We start from the raw sequence: 14,765 nt of genomic DNA on the forward strand, positions 1-14,765 counted from the left end.
CAACGACATGTCTCCACACACCTGTAGCGATGTTGTCTCCACAAGTTGTTGCTATAACAAAAATAATTTAATATATATACATAATTTTAAAATTTTGTAATTATTAATAAAATAAAATATATGTTTTTGATTTATTTTTAATAAATGTTTTCACGAACTCATAGAGAAGACAAGTTGTCGCTACTTAGTAACATATAGCGGCCACACTTCTTGGCGATGACTAGTCACATATAGCAACGAGCCTATAGAGACAAAGCTTAATTCTAGCAATGGCATGTCCTGCTGTAGGCCAAAAATGTTGTCTCTATAAACCAAAAACCTTGTAGTGATACAGATAAAATAAATTATATTTGTCAGAAAAAAGTATGCATAAAAGCATTCACAGTAGCCTCTCCATCTCCATAAGCTTCCAATATGGGTCGATCGGGGGTGGCTGAACGTGTGAGACGGGTATGGAAAATCAGTGACAGTTGTCCGACATTGATGCACTAAAAGTACATTTTATTCTGAAGGAGTACTTAAAAAGTTAATGATCATTTTGAGTATGTTAACTATATATGGCAAGTGTTATGCTTTAGTGGGTAATTTGGGCCAGAGTATTTGAAAGCTATATCTGTGATCGATTTATACTATAGAGATAAGGTTTTGATTGAATTCAGCGACTTCCATTGACCCAGCTGGCCAAGTATACACAAACCATTCTTAAGCCAAATACCCTTTTATGACCGGCATCTAAACACATTAATTATTAGAAAAATAAAAATACATGAAAGTGAAAAACAGCTCCAGACACATCTATCTACATAAATCAAGATTCTCATGCATTGTTTCTTTTGAACATCAAACAGACAAAAAGCATATCCGAAGAAAACGAAAGAGAACATGTTACACGAAAGAGGAATTCTAGTATCTGTGTTAATCTTTCTAGTTTTCGGGTTTTGCACTTGTATCGACACCATCACACTCACTCAACCAATTAAAGATGGTGATATTTTGGTCTCTAATGGAGAAACTTTCGCACTTGGTTTTTTTAGTCCCGCAGACTCCAGTGACAGATACGTGGGTATCTGGTATAACAAGATTTCGAATCTAACAGTCGTATGGGTCGCCAATGCAGACCGCCCCATCACAAACTCCTCTGGTATCCTATCTGTAGATCGAACCGGGAACCTTGTCCTGCACGAAATAAATCAAAGTTTTGTGTTCTGGTCAACCAATGTTTCCGGTCTGGTGAATGATGGTTCTGCAGCTCAGTTGCTGGATTCGGGGAATTTAGTGTTGTTTCAAAGCTTAAACAAAGGCGTTTATTCATGGCAAAGCTTTGATTACCCTTCAAATACGTTTCTTCCGGGTATGAAGCTCGGTTTAGATAAAAAAACAGGTTTGAATAGGGTGAGTACATCTTGGAAGTCTCCTGGGAATCCTGGAGTCGGGGATTATTCTACTCGAATACTGTTAGCTGAAAAATCTCAGATGTTCTTGGTTAAAGCAGGCATGACAAAAATTTGGCGAGCTGGCTCATGGACGGGTCTTGGATTCAGCGGCGTACCGTTGATGGGGAAAGATATCGTCGTTGAAGTTACGTACATAAGCAATGACGATGAGGAGGTGGCGACTTACCATATGATCAACTTGAACTCGTCCATGTATACTAGATATGTTGTTACTGAAACTGGAACCTTGGAGAGGTTAATGTGGATCGAGGCAGATTGTAAGTGGAATGTAATCTGGTCGGCTCCAAAAGACCCGTGTGATAACTATAACTATTGTGGTCCTTTTGGCTTTTGTGATCCAAATAAATGGATCACTTCTAACTGTGATTGCCTTCCTGGATACGAGCCACAGTCACTACGGGACCAGTACATAGGGGCCGGTTCGAAAGGGTGTAAGAGAAAGGTTGGAACACAGTTATGCAAGGACGGAGACGGGTTCGTTGAGTTAGCTCATGTTAAGGTACCGGATACATCGACAGCAGGTGTAAACATGACTTTGGGATTAAAAGCATGTGAAGAGTTGTGCCTGAGGAATTGCACGTGCATGGGGTATGCAATTGCTGATATTAGTAAAGGGACCGAGGGTGGAGGTTGTCTTACATGGTATGAGGACATGAATGATACAAGGACGTTTACAGATGGGGGGCAGTCTTTTTATATTCGTGTTGATGCCAATGAATTAGGTACGCCACCAACTATTTATGGTTTTTTTTTCTTTTGAACTGCGAATCATTGTTTTCAAGGAAAGTTACCAGAATACTCAACTTGACCACCAATCAAAGGTGGTCTAACATCTAATCCCACAACACGTTTCAAATAGCCGTCTGGATAGAGATCGGATGACCGTGACAAAAAATTATCAAATTTTGACCATCTATGGCTAGAATGGCCCGTTATATATTAGACAAATGGCTATTCTTACCAATAATTTTAAAAGTTTAACACCCCCCCCCCCTTCTTTCCTATATATGGCCAGATTTTTGTTTGCATACCGTTCAAGCGACCATCATGACCAATATTTTCAAGTTTAACATTCTTTTTTGTCAAAATAGCTGTCTAAATGTTTTGTGAACGGCCGTTTGATGGAGTGTCAAATGGGGTGGTGTAGCCCTAGCATATACAACTCATTTCCAAAATAGTCATTAAAAATTAGCCCACTTCTTTTTAGTCATTTCTTTTCTAGGCCGATCAAAGCTCGCCACATCAAACTAGTAGACTACGGCCGCTTAGAATTAGCTCGCGCTTTTTGACACTGAAAGTTATAAAAGGTACATTGAGACCCACATTTTACTAATAATGAAGTAACACGTGTCACTAGTAGGCTAAATTTAGCATACCAATTCATATATCATTATGCGACCATGCCACTAAGACTTGTAGTCGCATGTTGATCTTCATTAACTGGCTAAAGCCGCCTAAAGATCACGAGTTTGTTAAGCTCGTTATTTTGCCCAAATCACAAGAACCATCCGTGTAACTAACTTCTATATTTAAAATGACAATTTGTACGTTGTCATGAATTCAAGTCATCATGGATATTTGTCGTTAATTACCATGGATGTACTAACGACCAAGTGACAGGAACTTTGAAACATAATGCATTTCCAAAGGTTATTTTTAAAGATTTGTCGTTAACAAATAAGCTCATATAATTTCATGATATTATATTTAGCCAAGTATTCATCAGAGAGGCCAAATAGATCGCACAAAACCCGATTTCTCATATTTGGGATGCCCGTGATTGCAGCAGGGTTTGTCTTGTGCATCTCCATTTACTGTTACGTAAGGAAGAAAAATGGTATGTCAAAATTTATTCATGTATTATCTTTGGAAAAAAGAAAAAAAAATGAATCTCACATAAATGCATTAGTATACCAGTTTTCACTACCTCCTAATGGATTGATGCAGCCAACCGAAATGAAGGTGAAGTTGGGTTCGATTTCAAGAAAAACTTCAAAACCTTGGAAGGGTCTAACATGGAAAAGGATATTAGCAAAAATGTTGATTTAGAAGTGTTTGATTTGAGCACAATAGTTGTAGCAACTGATAACTTTTCTTATTTAAACAAGCTTGGAGAAGGTGGATTTGGCCCTGTTTATAAGGTAGTGTCCTGTCTATCTCGGTAACGATTATGGCCTTTGGGGTTAGTTATAATTGTTATCAACTAATAAACAATGATTTATTTAGGGTAAGCTATTAAACGGGCAAGAAGTTGCTATCAAAAGACTATCGCAAAGTTCAGGTCAAGGGATACAAGAATTCAAAAATGAAGTAACGTTGATAGCGAAACTACAACACAGAAACCTTGTCCGGCTTTTGGGATATTGTTTTCATAATGAAGAAAAGATGCTAGTTTATGAATACTTACCAAACAAAGGCCTGGATTCATTTATCTTCGGTTTGTCCTCTAACCTATAATAAAGTTCTTAAACTCCAACTACTTTAATTTCTAAAATATTTTTTATTGAAAAGTCTGAAATATTTTAATGGAATGGTCCATCATTAGATCAAGAAAGGGCATCTCTTTTAGATTGGAATAAACGGTTCCAAATTATTCAGGGGATTGTTCGTGGAATTTTATATCTTCATCACGATTCCAGGCTCAAGATAATCCATAGGGATCTAAAAGCAAGCAATGTTTTGTTAGACACAAATTTAAACCCTAAAATTTCTGATTTTGGATTGGCGAAAATCTTTGGAGGGGATGAGGATGAAGCTAAAACACGAAGAGTTGTCGGAACATAGTATGTGTAGTTCTCCATTCTATAACACAACTCAACTTTACTTTGTTTCATTTATCTGATGATGACATAATATGATTGTAGTGGCTATATGTCTCCGGAGTATGCAATGGAAGGCGTTTTTTCCGTCAAATCCGATGTTTTTAGCTTTGGAGTTCTAGTTATGGAGATAATCAGTGGTAGGAAATGTAGCAGCTATAATAAAGAGAAATCACTTAATTTGATCGGGCATGTAAGTACATGACAATTTTTTATCGCATATTTTTTGTTATTATTCAACCCACCAAACAAGTTTTCTCATACTCAACATTGTTGTTAGGCTTGGGAGTTGTGGAAACAAGGCAAAGCATTGACGATTGTTGACTCATATTTAGGAGATTCATTTGATGCCCGTGAAGTTCTTTTATGCATCCAGGTCGGGATCTTGTGTGTTGAAGAATTGGCTAGTGATCGGCCTACAATGACTGACGTGGCTTTTATGTTGAGTAATCATGAAACAATGCTTCCTTCTCCTAAGCAGCCAGCATTCATATTTAGACACTTGAATTATGGAAGGAACTTACTCTCTACATCACCAAGTGGTGGTGTTAGCTCTGTCGATGATGAGACCATTACTATCCTTCATGCCCGATAATTTCATAATATCTTATTTCATTCTTGAGCCATAAATGAGGCATGTAAAACAATTAGTATGTGACTACTTCTGAACATCTTGTATGAACTTGTCTGTTGGTAGCATTTCCAAAAGTATGAACAGTACAAATCTAATGGGCTAAAACTTGAAGGTTAATCTTGATGGGTTAAAGTCAGCTTATGAAGCGGAGTTCGTGCATGGGTCTTGCTTTAAAGGGTCAAGTTAGTTTGTGTTTTAATAAGTTAATGATTGCTTTCAATTTTCAGTTCACAGTCTTGATTATCAACTATTTTACCAACATAACTTATTTCAAAAAAGGTATTGTTAATGGTGGGCGATAACCAGTACCCAGTACCACTTTATTTGGGAATGTGTTGAAAGAAATCAAGTAACAGTCGAACATGTAAGCTAGCGGTGACGAGCAACGTGCTGACACGTAAACAGCAACTCTCACGAGTGTCAAGTTCAAGGAGATGCGGGAACTTCTTGAGGTGAAGACCTTCTTAATTAGTTCAATTCATAAATCAAGGGGGTGAATGTTGTCGGCTAATTTCGAATAAGTCACAAGGAGGTGTAGAATTAGATGGGAACTCAAACAAGACGGTTAGAGTCCTAAATAATTTCAATTAATTCGAATTTTATTGCGATATGATTGTGTCTAACAATTTAGATTATATTATAAATACGAGTTTGTATATATATCCATTGTAATCAAGTTTTGAATTATTTTCTTGCTTAATAAAAACTAAACTCAAAACGATTATAATAAAATGTCACGCAAACGGGTAACAAGTTGCACCACAACCCCTTTTTTGAATAGCAAAGACAATTCTTCCTGCTTAGATTAAAAATTTAGGAGTTAATTATCCAATTTATGTTTTATGATATACCGATTCTAGAACTTAAGATCACAAAGCTAGTGTGTTATAACCACCTTTGGAATTTCAAGGGTAGTGTTGTGTTGATTTCTATTTATTCATATCACTATTTAAGTGGCATTTGAATTTACATTATCGAAAAGAGAGAAGTAACTAAAAACCTTGAACTCTAGCTATTTACTTCAATGCATTCTTTACTCCTCACCAGAACCTTTATGTTTTTTTGTCCATTGTTAAATTGTTATCTTAATTATCGATGAGACTTCATGGGTCTTAAATATTTAAACATAATATGTATTAAAAGTTGGGATGAACAAATGGTACGCCAGTACCGCTACCAAGGCCGGCTCAAGCCTCTCGGAGGCCTAAAGCAAATTCAGGAGTTGAGGCCTTTTTTTCATATAAAAATTGTAAATGAATGACAATTTCTTTATACTTGCGAACATTATACCACAACATAATAAATGTGATGATTCTCATAATTTCCCATGTTTCTTACTATATATCTTAGTGTAATTTTATTTACATATTACATATTTGTAGACTAGTGCAACTAAATTTTCTAACAGTATGTAGAAAAAAGATATAGGCAAATGACATATTAGATTATTAGTCGAACTTGGAGGCCTGATGGTCGGGTATTTTGTATGTATTTTAGTGTATTAGTTATGTAGCTTTATTGAGTATATTGTTAGAACTTTGGTACTTCATACGTGCTTTTGTATTTCAGGTAATTGATCATTAAAGATGCTAAATGGGAGACCTGTACGAGCATGGAATGATATCTCGGGAAAACCGAAGCATTATTTGATGTCTTGGGAAGTGTTTCAAGGATTCGGGAAGAGTATAGATGAGTGATCATAAGCCAATGCTAAAACTGAACAAGATGGGTTGACGAAATGCGACCTTGAAGTAAAACGAGCATATCCTGAGCTAGAAAATGAGTTACGAGAGCTATAATATATGAATTTTGGGTTTCTCGATGAGAGGAATCTAAAAATGAGGTTTTCTTAGGTCGCGGTACGCGATGGGATGGTCATATGGCCATCGCGTACCGCGACGGGAGTGCAGACGGGAATTTTAGGTTTATATGTTATTTTTCATTCTCAAGAACCCTAACTTCGTTTTTGACGACCAAGAGGCGATTCCAGCAGTCCAAGAAGGCGATTTCCACCATCCTAGCTCGTGTCAAGATCCTCCGCATGATCTATATCACCCGTATTGAAGATATGATGATGTCTCGGCTCGGCTAATCTCCTAGAATCGCACCCAGGATGTATAGTTTGTAATCTTTATAGTTTTTCTCATGTGATTAAGAACACTTGTATATTGTTATTGATGATTGATATATGATTATTGATGTTTGGTATTTCTATGTATTAGATCGGTTTAGGTTTACGTTTGTCTGAACGATCTGTTACCAGTTGCTAGATAATTAGTCATATAACTGTTTTGTTATATTGAATACGATAAAACGTACAATTACCCTTAACTGAGTCACACTGGCAAGGACCGTTTGATAACCAGTGCCGTGTGTAAAGTAATTGTTGACGTCTAAGGTTTTGTCTGGTTGATCAGTTTTCAGTTAATCATTAATAATAAATCTGTTAGGTTGCATGAGATACTGTTTGGTTGCTTACTTGAATTCCCGGGTGTGATTTGCTTTGTTAACTGCTTAATACTCGTTTACTTGTTCGTTGCTTAGTTCTTTTAATTTAAACTATTGCTTGTGTGATCAGCACTAAAACTTGTTACTTCATAATATTGAAAGTGTTTACACGAATTGCATTGACCACATACTTCTTGTGATACGATACCCTACTTGCTCTAACTATTTAGAATAATTAGGTTTTTGATTGACTCAAACGACAGTCATGACCGCTACTGAAACAAACATTTTGGTACAAGAACATGGGAGGCCCAAAGCCAATGTCTCACTTGGCTGACCCTAAGGCCAGGCCTGACCGCTACTGAAACAAACATTTTGGTACTGGTGCCGGCACCAAGTTTTTAACAAAAATTGGAGATCTAGAAATTTGGGATCGTTACCGGTTTGGTACCGAACTTATCCATACTTTTAATAAAAACATAAAAACACGTCCTTGGATTAGGAACGTCAAATCATTTTACATGTGATTTTTTACACAAAGTCATGAAAGTGATGGCTCCCAGAACCATCTACTTTCTTTGATATTTTATATGCTGATCACGATCCTCATATCTTGCTTCTTTTGAAACTATTAAACACACAACAAACATCTGATAGGGAAAAAAAAAAGAAAAAGAAAGCATGTATGAACAAAGAGATATTATTCTAGTATCTGTGTTAATCTTTCTGGTTTTCCGGTTTTGCACTTGTATAGACACCATCACACTCACTCAACCTGTTAAGGACGGGGATATTTTGGTCTCTAATGGAGAAACCTTTGCTCTTGGATTTTTTAGCCCCGCAGGCTCCAGCGATAGATACGTGGGTATCTGGTACAACAAGATTTCGGAGCAAACTGTAGTTTGGGTTGCCAATAGAGACAGTCCAATCACCAACACGTCCGGTATCCTATCCATTGATAAAACCGGGAACCTCGTCCTGCACGAAAAAGATCAAAGCTTTGTGTTTTGGTCGACCAATGTTTCCAGAGTGGTGAATGATGGGTTTGCGGCTAAATTGTTGGATTCGGGGAATTTGGTGTTGTTTCAAGGCCTAAACAAAGAGGCCTATTCATGGCAAAGCTTTGATCACCCATCAAATACATATCTTCCGGGGATGAAGTTCGGGTTGGATAGGAAAACGGGTTTGAACCGGGTGTTTACATCTTGGAAGTCTAGTGGGAATCCGGGTGTTGGGGAGTATTCATATAAAATGGAGTTTGGTGGGTCAACTCAGTTGTTCTTGTATAAAAATACGACACGAGTATGGCGGACAGGGTCATGGACGGGTCACGGATGGAGTGGCGTACCTGATATGACGCCGAATTACATCTTTAATGTGACTTACATAAACAACAACGATGAGGTGGAGGTCATTTACCTTATACGCAACTCGTCCATTTTTTCTAGACTAGTGGTTAACGAGTCTGGAACCGTGGAGAGGTTAACTTGGCACGAGGTGGCTCATAAGTGGATCGGGTTCTGGTCCGCTCCAAAAGAACAATGTGATGGCTATAACCATTGTGGTCCTTTTGGCATTTGTGATCCATATAGGTCAGGCACTTTTGAGTGTGATTGCCTTCCTGGATACGAGCCACAGGCACCACAGGACTGGTACCTGAGGGACGGTTCCAAAGGGTGTAAGAGAAAGGTTGGGACACAGATGTGCAAGTCCGGAGACGGGTTCATTGAGTTGGGTCGTGTTAAGGTACCCGACACATCAACGTCACGTGTGAACATGAGTTTGGGGTTAGAAGCGTGTAAAGAGTTGTGCTTGAGAAATTGCACATGCATGGGGTACGCAACTAGTGATGTTAGTAAAGGAGCCAGTGGTGGAGGTTGTGTTACGTGGTACGGGGACATGATGGATGCAAGGACGTTTTCAGACGGGGGCCAATCTTTTTACATCCGGGTAGATGCATCCGCGTTAGGTGTGTACGTCATTAACGTGTTTCTCAAATCTTATTTTCTCAGTAACTTTTAAGTTTGTTATTCTCATCATCAGACATCACGTCACGTTAGTTTTTCGATACCAAACAAACTTAAAAATGATCAGAGCTAGTATATTGGTTATTAAATAAATACATAATATAAAAAAGCTGGCAATGATAAGTAACACAACACGAAATGTAGTATTTAATCGGTGCAGGTACATTTATTATGAAGGGTTCGTTTTATGGCTATAAAAAAATCTTTCTAGTTGTCACAGTACTAACTAGCTTTATTTTCGCGCATTTAATTCAATCCTATTCACGTCATGATATTTCACATCAAAAAAAACTTAAAATCTATTGAAAATAAATTAGAGTTCTATCGAGAGTTGATAACTTGATTATTTGTGATTTAAGGTTTATCCGAATTAAAATTGTTGATAAAATAAAAGAAAAATATCATAGAATAATAACCAAGTTTTAACAACTTAATACTCAAGTGTTGTATAATCCTGAAATTCATATAATATTCACTTTGTAGGATTCAAACCACACTAGTTTGATGAAGATAAACCTAATACTAGATCAAAAGGCCATGGCACTTTTCTGTCTTATTCTTGTAATTTAGCTAAAAACACATTTATTTAAAATTTAATTCATTTTGAAAAATTTTAAAAATATATATATCTACCATTCCCAAAAAATTATGAATCTATGTATTTAGAGAACTACTTTAATTTCTTTGAAACTGTTTCTAATTTTTGAGATCCTGATAGAGTACCTAGTAATTTAGCTTACTCCTCTAAATTTTAAAGATAGCGTGTAAATAGAGATGTTTTTTTAATGACCAAATGGACCACCAGATGGCCAGCCCAACAAGATGTTAATGAGGATACTCTTATTAACAATCCTACCTTATTCTGTCGGTAAGTTGCTTGTTTAATTATAGCTCGAATTATTAATATCTCAGAACTATCGGACTTAACTCTAATTAATTAATTATTATGCTCTTTAGTTGTGTAGATCTCTATTGCTAAATGTGTATAGTAAAAGTTCACTGCTAGAAAACTAGGTTTTGCGATGCGGTCGCAAAATGGTAGCAATAGGGATTAACAAGTGCTTCAATATTTTGGATGATAACCTAGATATCATGAATTCATTAGTTAATCCTCATCATCTTCCGTTAACTACCATGGATATATGATGTGTTCATGATCATTACATGATTAATTACGAGTTCTACGTCTTTTAAGGATTATGTATATGTTGGCCTAATGTTACTTATTGTGAATGCATAACAGCCAAGTACTCATCACAGAGGCTAAAGAGAACGCATACAAACCGATTTCTGGTTATCGGCACGTCAGTGATTGCAGCAGGGTTTTTCTTGTTTACTTTAGTTTGTTGTTACCTATGGCAGAAAAAAGGTATGTCTAAGATCATTTAGTTGACATATGCGTACTCATGAGACTATGTATTGTTGTTTGGTTAGTTAAAGCGTCACCAGGTGTCACTCCATTGCCACGTAGGCAGTTGACTTTAACTAACCAACTCAAAAGACAGGTGTAATTGAGGCCTGGGGCTAGTTAACCAAGATCCCCCCCCCCCCCCCCCACCACCTCCACAACACTTGGTCTGATATTAGATTTCCTTTCTCCGGCATTATTAGACCCTTGGAAAATGTCTTTTTATCTTTTTATTCTTTTTATTATTAGAACTTGCCCGGTATCGTCCCCTTTACCAAAAATAAAATGAAGATTGAAGATAGGATAAACAAATACAGGAACCCATAAAGAATATGTGGAATGAAGAACACTTAATGGTTTAGTTTGATTAGATTCTGACAAATCAAAAACTAATCCACCTGAGTGTTCAAATATTTCTTGGAGGGTATGAATCATGAAATTAGCGTTGGAACGAAAATCACAAAGTGCTATTCGATTTGGTTTTTTTGGTTTAAACCAATTTTCAAACTCTAAACATAAATAAAAAAAATTTTGACTTCTGACTAGAACACATCATATATAATCACAATCTCCTGAATGTTATTCTTTTTGTATACAACTTAAGTTGTAATAAATCTGCCCGGAAAACATGAATTAAGAAAACCAATTATTTTTGAGGAACAATTCATAGTTCATACTACACCTATAACTACATAAACCAAATTGATATGTTTTTTGGTTTGCATTGTTGACTCGATACCGGCCCATGGGCCATGCCGCCATGGATCAGGGTGGATCCTAGCTAGAAGAATGAAACTAACATAAATGCATTAGTAAACTAGTTTTTAAGACCTCTTAATTGTTTCAAACAGCCAAACAAAATGAAGGCGGAGTTGGGCTCAGTTTCAAGAATAGCTTGAAATCCTTGGAAGGGTCTTTCAGGAAAAACGATATTGGTGAAAATGTTGATCTACATGTGTTTGATTTGAGCATAATAACCACAGCAACTGATAGTTTTTCTTTTTCAAACAAGCTCGGAGAAGGTGGCTTCGGCTCTGTTTATAAGGTAGGAAAATGAACAATAAATTAAAAAAATGGTTGAAATGCATAGGAAAACTTTTAGTAAGTTATTCCTATGAAAGTTTTCCCCGACGATATAAATTTCTTTTTTTCCGGAAAACGGAGTTTCCTATACATTTCCAACCTATTCTTGCGTATGAAATGTCCCTGTTTCTAGTATGGTGTCAATTAATAAAGAACGAATTACTCAGGGTAAGCTACTAAATGGGCAAGAAATTGCCGTCAAAAGACTATCACAAAGTTCAGGTCAAGGAATGCAAGAATTCAAGAACGAAGTAACGTTGATAGCGAAGCTTCAACACAAGAATCTAGTTCGACTTTTGGGATATTGTTTCCTCAAGGAAGAAAAGATGTTAGTTTACGAATACTTACCAAACAAAGGCTTGGATTCTTTCATCTTCGGTTAGTTCTTAAATCCAACTCCAAAATATATTTCCAAAAGTTCCATAAATTCTGAAATATTCAATGATGTGATGTATTAGATAAAGAAAAGGCATCTCTTTTAGACTGGAAGAAACGGTTCCAGATTATTCAGGGAATTGCTCGTGGACTTTTATATCTTCATCATGATTCTAGGCTCAAAATCATTCATAGGGATCTAAAAGCAAGCAATGTTTTGCTAGATACAAAATTAAACCCTAAAATTTCAGATTTTGGAATGGCTAAAATCTTTGGAGGGGATGAAGACGAAGCCAAAACGCGTAGAGTTGTTGGAACATAGTATGGGTCGTTCTTATCTCTATAACTGAACAATTTTAATTTGTTTCGCTTGTCTAACAATGATGTGATACGATTGCAGCGGATATATGTCTCCAGAGTATGCAATGGAAGGACTTTTTTCAGTAAAATCCGATGTTTTTAGCTTTGGAATTCTCGTTCTAGAGATAGTCAGTGGCAGGAAAAACAACAGCTACTATAAGGAAAATTCTGTTAATTTGATCGGTCATGTAAGTAGTTAAAGTTTTTTTTACATCTTTGTTTGTTGATTGTTTATCCCACCAAACTAAAGTTATCATAATAAACACCATGTTTAGGTTTGGGAGTTGTGGAAACAAGACAAAGCGTTGACGGTTGTTGACCCATCTTTAGGAGATTCATTTGATGCCCGTGAAGTTATTTTATGTATCCATGTCGGTATGTTGTGTGTTCAAGAATTGGCTAGTGATCGGCCTACAATGACTGACGTAACTTTTATGTTGAGTAATCATGAAACAATGCTTGCGTCTCCTAATCAACCAGCATTCATCTTTAGACAGTTGAATCATGGTAAAGACTCAACATCAGCATCTGCTAGTGGTGGTGGTGGTGGCTCCGTTTTTGATGAGACCATCACCATTGTTCATGCTCGGTAGTTTCATATTCTCTTGACTATTAAAATGAATGAATTTGTGTACTATGTAAGTAGTTTTTCTATAAATTTTAAACATGTATGTAATAGGTTGCAACTTATTATAAAGTAATGTGACATTGCTCCAAAAATGTCTTTACAATCACACTTGTAAGATGCATACTGTCAAGCTCCGGTCATACCATCACCATACAAATTGGTAAACTTGATGGTGGTAATTTTATTAGATTGGCATGTATAACTTATCAAAGATTTTTGAGTAACTATAAATACAATGCACTTGTATATCAAAATCAACTATCCTTTTGAGTAACTATAACTTATATAGACATGGGTCAAAGGGGTCTTTCCAGCCCCACCCATTTTTTTTGCTTAGAAGTGTAAACTAACCCATGGGCCCTCTTCTATTAAATGTTTAAGTTTCACCAATGCATCATCGATGACTAAAGAAAGAAATTTTGCATCAAAAAATTACCTATAACTCCTATAAGCAAATAGCACAATCTAAATTGGTGATCGATGAACAATTTATAATGTTTTGATTTGAAATAAAATCAGCTTAAACGTTCATTAGAGCCGTCCAATTTACTTTTCCATTAAATTAGAATTTAGAATTCAGTTAACAAAATTAAAAGTTATGACTTTCATTAGTCCAGTTACTACTATAGTACTATATAATTATTATATTTCATGAAATTAAGTCAGTTTCAAATATTACAACTAACAAATTTGATCCATGATATATATAATGAAAGTTGGAAACAAATATCTAGCTACATGACACATAAATCCTCGACCACCAAATTGTAACAATATATTCCAGAAACTATTTAATAGCATCACCCGTTCCTTATGATCGTTAACTTTACGAATTACTCTTTCTACTACAGTTTCTCTCTCTAAAGATACATTGTTGATTTCAAATTTGGGTTTGTGTTATGTTTTAATACTTAGAGCATCTACAACAACAAGCATTCACAAACAACAAGCCACATCAAGTTTGCGATGGTATTTTGATTTCGAGTTTGATGATTTTGGATGAAAGGAAGATGACTATGGGCTATGGCCCACCCATCAAGTTTGTCAGTTGTCTGCCTTCACGAATTGTACAATCAGACTTCAGGCCCATAACGGTGGTTAATTGTCATTTACCCCGAGTCCGTTTGATTGCCATGTAGATCCAGACATCAAGGAATGTTGCCCGTTGCAGATGCTCTTAGCCTATATTCTCTCTTTTATGAATATTTGGGTTTGCGTATTATTATTATCTCGACCCACTAAGACAACTAGAAAAAAGGATTTGTTAATATTGTGACATCTTTTCATCTCTTCATCGGCTCATCGCTTTCTTTTCATAATAAAATGGGATTTTTAAGTATTTGCACTTAGAATTCCATCATCTATATATTTACTCAAGCCTAAAAATTAATTAAATATTTATCTTTTTCATATAAAATTAACCTTTTACCCATATTCAATTCACTTCTTTTTAAATCAGATGGGTCGTTTCTTGATGATAGCCAAATGAAAGAGGGTTACTTGTTGACTTGCATTTCGTACCCGACTTC

The 14,765-nt window shown here is 36.2% G+C and overlaps 1 protein-coding gene across 1 annotated transcript; it reads left to right on the top strand.

Annotated features, from left to right (window-relative positions):
- The first annotated feature begins 810 nt into the window (after window positions 1-810).
- Window positions 811-13,403, top strand: LOC143548964 (uncharacterized). The gene is made up of 14 exons (XM_077039994.1): window positions 811-2,176; window positions 3,166-3,291; window positions 3,402-3,595; window positions 3,681-3,891; window positions 4,000-4,237; window positions 4,319-4,466; window positions 4,554-4,865; window positions 8,013-9,324; window positions 10,626-10,751; window positions 11,642-11,835; window positions 12,041-12,251; window positions 12,332-12,569; window positions 12,649-12,796; window positions 12,884-13,403. The coding sequence occupies exons 1-14, from the start codon at window positions 883-885 to the stop codon at window positions 13,199-13,201; spliced, it is 5,070 nt and encodes a 1,689-aa protein (XP_076896109.1). The 5' UTR covers window positions 811-882; the 3' UTR covers window positions 13,202-13,403.
- The last annotated feature ends 1,362 nt before the right edge of the window (window positions 13,404-14,765 follow it).

Source organism: Bidens hawaiensis, unplaced genomic scaffold (genome assembly GCF_021521415.1).
Source record: "Bidens hawaiensis isolate Kalapana, Puna unplaced genomic scaffold, B.hawaiensis_p1.1 tig00015346_1, whole genome shotgun sequence".
In the NCBI taxonomy this organism is placed as follows: domain Eukaryota; kingdom Viridiplantae; phylum Streptophyta; class Magnoliopsida; order Asterales; family Asteraceae; genus Bidens; species Bidens hawaiensis.

Bases quoted from the DNA above. Each gene is read 5' to 3' on its own strand.
- LOC143548964 (XM_077039994.1), top strand. From the start codon at position 883: ATGTTACACGAAAGAGGAATTCTAGTATCTGTGTTAATCTTTCTAGTT. The intron at 3,596-3,680 runs GTAGTGTCCTGT...TGATTTATTTAG, and splicing joins GATTTGGCCCTGTTTATAAG to GGTAAGCTATTAAACGGGCA. The intron at 12,797-12,883 runs GTAAGTAGTTAA...CACCATGTTTAG, and splicing joins CTGTTAATTTGATCGGTCAT to GTTTGGGAGTTGTGGAAACA.